At 45.7% G+C, this 6,682-nt stretch overlaps 1 protein-coding gene across 4 annotated transcripts in view; it reads right to left on the reverse strand.

Annotated features, from left to right (window-relative positions):
* Positions 1-83: 83 nt before the first annotated feature.
* GRIA1 (glutamate ionotropic receptor AMPA type subunit 1) overlaps positions 84-6,682 on the reverse strand; it is a 124,626-nt gene continuing 118,027 nt past the window's right edge. For all 4 annotated transcript variants that reach the window (XM_074155588.1, XM_074155587.1, XM_074155586.1 and 1 more), the window contains 2 exons: positions 2,651-2,785; positions 84-272 (listed from right to left, as the gene is read on the reverse strand). In XM_074155588.1, coding sequence (XP_074011689.1) covers positions 84-272; positions 2,651-2,785 — 324 coding nt within the window. The remainder of the gene's footprint in view (positions 273-2,650; positions 2,786-6,682) is intronic.

Consider the following 6,682-nt stretch of genomic DNA (forward strand, 5'->3'; position numbering starts at 1 on the left):
TGGTGTTGGGTTTGGTTTTGGCTCTGGAGGGGGTGGAGTTGGGCTGCCCCTGCTCTCACCCAGGCAATGGGTCAAAAGGCCAATTATAATCCCGTAGCTCCCAGGGACATGCCGGTGCTGTGACTCATGCACGGGATCGTCTGCATGGATTTGGGGAAATCGTGGCTGACCACACGTCCGTTTTCTCCACTGCCTCCTGCTGCAGCTGGCCTGGGAAGGGTTGATGTCCGTATGGCTTCGTTGATTGATTGCTGTGGGATTAAACAAAAACCCTTTTTAGGAAAGACAGGGGGGTCTCCCCCTGTCCTTAGCAATGTTGGAGAAATTACAATATAAAACAGTGTTGTCTTTCTGTCACTGTTCTCTCCCTCCTTGTCTCCGTTCAGACTCTCACTTTCTGCATGTCCCTACTGCATCTGCTCCGTTAATTCGCACCTCTTCTACATTCAAAATTAAATGTTTCAGCAGTTTTTTGGGGTGTAAAACATATGTGCCATATGCAAAAACTATTCAAACTCTACAACATAAGAACAGTCATCCTGGATCTGAGCAGAGGTATTATACACACTTCCCCCATAGATATCATAGAATATGCTATTACTACTCCAGTACTGTTATGTATGGTGGACTCTGACTCACTGCAAGCATATGTTTAACTTTCCTCATGTGAGAAGTTGAGTATGTGCCTATGTTGTTGTCTACAGCGACGACTGAGGTAACCAGGAAATGCAAACCTAATTCAGGAAACCAAATCTCATCTTCCTGTTCCAGATACCACCCAAAACATTTGTTTTCAGAGATCTAAGGAAACCACCTGTTTAGGACAATTAAACTAAAAGATGAAATCAATTTGATTTCTTGATGTTGAAGCTATCTCTAAGGGCATCATCATCCTTTCTGGACTGGGATATCCAGGTGAAGAATTATCCAGAACAGATAAACCTGGAATAGTTATTCAGAAACAGGCAACTTAGTGCCTTGCCTGGCAGGGAGCTGCCTCCTGTGCTGGTGGGACCAGCCGCTCGCCAAGGGGGTCTGCAGGGACTTACTGAACAGAGGTTGGGTTTAGAGGGGGATCTGGCCCATCTTTCAGGGCACTTGCCTGGGCTCTGCTGAGTGGCTCTGTGAGGCAGCTGCTGCTGGTGGGAGCCAGCCAAAGGGACAAGTTTAGACCAGATGTTAACATTGCGAGCAACGATTCCTTCCCATAGAGGCTGGTTTTAATCTGGCAAGAGCACTGCAAGCTAACACTGACTGAACTACTGGGACATTTCAAGTAACACAGGAGGCCTTAGTCTCCTTAAACCTAAAGACTAAGCAGTCTCCTTAAGACTAAAACTATGGAGCTATTGCATTCTCACACTGTTTCACAGCGTATTTGTGACATACCTAGCTTTGCAGTGTAGACAGCAATTATAATTTAATTTTTGTATATTCAGGGACATTAATTGCTCACATTATCTTACCCCTGTGCTCAATGTACCTCTCATTGCCTGTAGAATTTTCCGAACCTCAACGGGAAAAGAGCTGTTGCACATTTTCAGTGAATTAGAAATGTTATTATTGCTGATAAAACATTAAGCATGTTGTGAAATGGTGACATAAAACCCAAAGAAACAATTGCTTATTTTCCTTTTGATTCTGGGTAAGTTTCAGTGCTCAGGGAAGTGAAAATCGCTCTAAATTTTATGAAACTCACTGCATACTTCATTTACTCATATCAACTTCCATGCTCACGGGAGAGGTCAAGATGAGGAAGAAAGGGGATGTATTACTCTTACAGCACAGATCCCACTGCGCCCTTGGACACAATGGTGTCTGTATAAGGGATTGCGTCTGCTAGTCATCTGAGTCAGGATGTACTTGTTCCGCAGATGATGCATTAAATGTGTATCCCCAAAGATCTGAAATCTAATCCACTCTTGATATGACACTGAAATTTAGGCAGATGACAATTTAGAGCTGAAACAAATCTCCTGGGTCATAGGAAGTACACTTCTGCAAGACCATGACAGGGTGGTGAAAAAACCCCAACATTACAGGAGACATTAGAAGCCAATTTCTCTCTAAGACGACCCATAATTCTGAATTTGGAGACCCACATCATCCGTTCCAGGGCGACAAAGCTCTGAGTGTATATCACTGTTGCCAGCCTGCAAAAGGTGCCAGCAGGGTGCCAGCAAAGGGAACAACAGGATCTGATTCATTACTGTGCTACCCCAGTTTCATCTTGCTATTAACTGCTTGGGTTCGGGGATTTTTTTCATGTTGCAGTACCGGCTGTATCACACCAACCCCTTCATCCCCGCTGCACACACATTGCCATAGTCTGCTTTTATTAATTTTAAGGAATGGCAATGTCTTCCTGTTATGGTCTGTGTTATGATTTTGCTCTGTGTCTGGATTTTGAACTAGCATTATGCCACAGGTCTGATCTTGCATCAGCTCCCCACTACGGCCCACTTGACCCTCTTTTAGCTTCCTCTGATGCTCCTATTCCTTTCTAGCAAGCCAAGTGACACGGTCACTTCGTTGTCCCTATGTCTTGGCTTTCCACCCATGATCTGGGATGCATCCGTCTCTGAAGGCAGCTTTGGAGCCGGGGTAGGATCAGAGAGAAGGTGTGAAAGGCCGGGGAATGGGTTGCCACCTTCATCCGCTTTGATTCACTTCTGGACTTGTAACAAAACTCGATTAAGGCAACCAGCATGGCTAGTCCGAGCCCACCGATGAGGATATAGAAAACCCCCGCCACATTGCTGAGACTCAGCGCGCTTGTCTTGTCCTAGAAGAGAAAGGAGAAGGGAGGGAGGGGAGGGCATGTGGGAAGGAGAACAATAAAATTAATATGAGATTGCTCCAGGAAGGATGCTTCACAATATAGCAATGTTGGCATTACATCATCTCCCTCTTTACATGAACAGGTGACATTTCTAAGAGCATTTTCAATTTTTAATTCAGTGTCTAGTAAATCTAATGTTTCCCTCAAACAAACAAATAAACGTTCCTTCAGCAATGTGACTCTTTGTAAAGGTTTGGGATCTCCGTTTTTCAATCAGCTAACTTAAATGCTTATTTTACCCAAAATGCCTAGTGTAAATTATTGATTAAAGGAGAAAAAAAAAAAAGTTCTCCGCCTCTTTGACATTTGCTTGTCCCTGATGTCTCGCCTGAAATAACCCGTTCTCTTGGAAATGCACATTCCTTCATTCCTAGATTGTTTCCCCCGCAAATTCTGTTGCTGAGCAACACATCGAAATGGCTGGAGTTTTTTTTTTTTTTTTCCTTTTCCTCTTCAATACTGAGGTTGAGGTGACACCTGAGCTGTCCTCAGAAAATCATTTGATTTCTGTGTAATAAGACAGTTATTTCATATGCAATCAAGACCCATTCATGCATGTCTAAGCTAATTATTTGGTTGGCAATAAATAGGGCTATTAATGGACCGCAACTCACAGTCAGTAGCTACATTCTGATTTTACAATTGCCTAATGAATCGTCATGGCTCTCTGGGGAAGAGGCGAGTCTCAGAAAGACTCATTTCACTGCTAGGGAAACCAAGTCCCCACATCTAACCCCGATGTCACAGAGTGCAGCTCTCAAAACCTTCTCCTCCAGGCTGACCAGGTGGAGTTGGGGCGTTGGGATAATCTGGGCAGCAGCAGGACCCAAAAGATTGGCTCAGATCCATGTGTCAGGCTCCTGTTTTCTCTATACATGTTTTCTCTATAGCAACCAGACTGAGGTCCCCTGCTCCGTTCTTGTCGCTGCTCTGCAATGTTGACTCAATACCTATTTAGTGGTCCAGATTCCACAGGACAAGACCAACAGGTCAGTGCAAATCTGTTGGAGCGACCAGGGTCTGACCAGCATTGACAGTCCCATGCCCTGGATGTGGGAGGAAAATTGCATATGGATCATTTGAGATGCAGCCACACAGATGAGGAATAATATTTATGCCTGTAGAAGTGTCTGCAGTTGGGAACGAAGCCTCTGCACGGTTCTTGGTGTTCCCTGCTACTCCATGGGTACGTGGACCGGTGGGTGGCACAGCTTGTTCCTTGCCCTTGTAGGACAGTTGATTCACTTGCTGTGCTTGGCAGGTTTTACAATAAGGAACCCTCACTTTTCAGGAAGGGCAAGGACTCAGGAAGCAAAAAACTATATTGAAGCAATGTTGAAAAGGTCCAAAACCAAACACCAACACAAGCACAGAAGGTTTTGATTCAAGAGCAGTCTGCCTGGCACCAGCACTGTCTTTCAGGCAAGTACGTTTTGCAAAAGAATTTTGTCTTTTGCAGTATTAGGGTTTGATGGCAAAAAAGTTAAGCCACAAAGCATGAAAACATTTCAGTTTTCAAAATTAAAAAACTCCTTGTGTTACAGAAGATAACTTTTTTTTTTTTTAATAGGAAGAAAAGATTATTCCAGTCAAGAATACTTAAAGAATGGTTTTTTTCTACTGCTCCTTCATCTGGCCCCACTGGCCGTGTGAGCCGCTCATCTTCTGCTCAGCTGGAGCTCTCGCCGCAGGCTCCAGTGCCGTGGGGAGCAACTTTCCATCCTGAACCCTCTGCTGAAAGATGCTGAGGTTTGGACAGGGGTCACCCCTGCAGAGTTTTGGTCACTGGGAAAAAACTCCACAAGTGATCTCATTTTCCATGCCTCGCCGATTGACATCACTGCTAAGAGATTCGCCGCTGTCACCGCGCACATTACACCGCGGCAGATGTGACGGTCGCTGCTGGTGGACAGGTTTGGTTTCTCCCTTCTATAACCTTCATACACTGGTCAGTTTGTAATCTTGCGGATGCCTCCTGTGTGCTCTCTGTAATGAGAGATTTCTGCAAATAACCTCCTAATTTCTACTGTTTCCATATTTGAAGGATTATTTATGTGGTCTTTTATAATCTGCCTTCATGCACTTTTTCCCCCAGGCTTGACTGTACCTTTGTTCAGTCATCTCTTCTCTGCAGATTACTGGGTATACTTTTAAGCACCAGCTGAAAAATGTAGGGAGTTTTTCAGTGAAGATTTAGAAAAGTGGAGCAATTACTCCGTGAAACTGGGTTACAACACATCAGGTCCTTTGCCTCTTCAAATTCAGTCTGGAGGGGCTGCACCAGCTTCAGGGAGGGACAAAGACACCAGAGGTGGGCTGCCCTCCCTGACATCCCAATCTTTTAGCCTGGTTTCTTAATGAAAATTGGCTGATTAGCACATGCTCTGCACTCAGAGGGAAGGATGGGGACAGGGAAAGAGGTGGAGCAGCATATTTGTGTCTTGCTAATAATTTTCAGTCCATACTTTCAGCTTCATTTGATAGAAGGGTGGAGATCTCCAAGATACCAGGGACCCCCAAGCTTTGTGAAAAAAGTAGTGACACTGTAGAGAAGAGGAAACCTATTAATGCTCTCACTCAAATAAATGTATTGGCGCAATCCGTACGAGGCATGACTCCACATGGATCTTTGACTTGCAACCACAGATCCTTAGGAAACCCGTCTTCCTTGGCTATGCTGGGCATGGGAATACACAAATTTAAACTTTTATTGGCCATGATATTCTTGTATTTCCACCCCCAGTTTGGGAGTCGTGGTCCAACAGGGCACCTCCTCAGCTGCCTGCAATGGCAGAGCAGTCTGGCAGCCAGGAAAGGCTGCTCATTCTTAATTTCCACTGTCCTCCTAATGCCAGCAGCATACTGACCAGTAAGAAATGGGAGATGACCCAACGTAGTTTCCTGAGCCACTATTTCACAAAATTATTTTCAGAGCTGTTGTATTTTTCTTGCATTTGCTTTGCACTAATATTATTATTATTATTACTGTTATTACTACTATTACTATTATTATTGGGACAATTAGGGTGCACTGCATGTTGCCTTATGCAGAAGGCAAAGGAAGGTGCTGTGAGGCACAGCGTTGAGCAACCTGCCGGGAGGGAGAGAGCAGCCTGAGTTTCACCCCTGCCACCATAACGAGGTTTCTCCCAAGGAGCCAAGGGCACGGGCAGCTTCAGCAGGGCACTGAGGACGCCAAACCGTGGGGGCACGGCTGATGGCACAGCCTGCCATCATGAGCCAGGCTGAGGAGTGAAATAGCTCCTGTGGTGTCCCTTGACTTCTTGCTCATCCTGTCCTTTTTCTTTTCACTTTTGTTTCCTTCCCTCTCCCAGCAGGACATGCAGAGAGGTTCTCCGGGCGGGAGCAGCATCTCATTGCACCCATCGGCTGCAGGACCAGACCCACACGAAGGGTAGGAAACTCTGCATGCCCCACCGAGGCTTTGCCTGCTGTTTCCATCGATGCTCTTGCCCTAATAACGCTTATAATAAGAAGTCCCAAATTATGCTCCCTGCTTGAGAGGACCCTCCCCTCCTCTCTGCTCTGTGACACCAGATGCTCTCCTGCGGAGCTGCCCATCACCGAACCAGCTTGTTAGTGGGAGTGTAAATGTCACCGCTCGTCTCCCGCAGCGGCAGAGCGCTGACGTGGGGGGAAGATTGGCAGGTGAAAAGAGAAGGAAAAACCCATCTTTCTGAAAAGCCCGGCCTTGTTGCTGCAGCAACCAGGCACCTTCCCGTCTGTTCCTCTCAAACGTGGCATCGTGTCCATCATCCTCTTTGTCATTATTTATCCTCCTTGGCTGAAAGGCTTTAAGGCCAAATTTGCCCAGTTTCC

This window comes from Numenius arquata, chromosome 11 (genome assembly GCF_964106895.1).
Source record: "Numenius arquata chromosome 11, bNumArq3.hap1.1, whole genome shotgun sequence".
Classification (NCBI taxonomy): Eukaryota; Metazoa; Chordata; class Aves; order Charadriiformes; family Scolopacidae; genus Numenius; species Numenius arquata.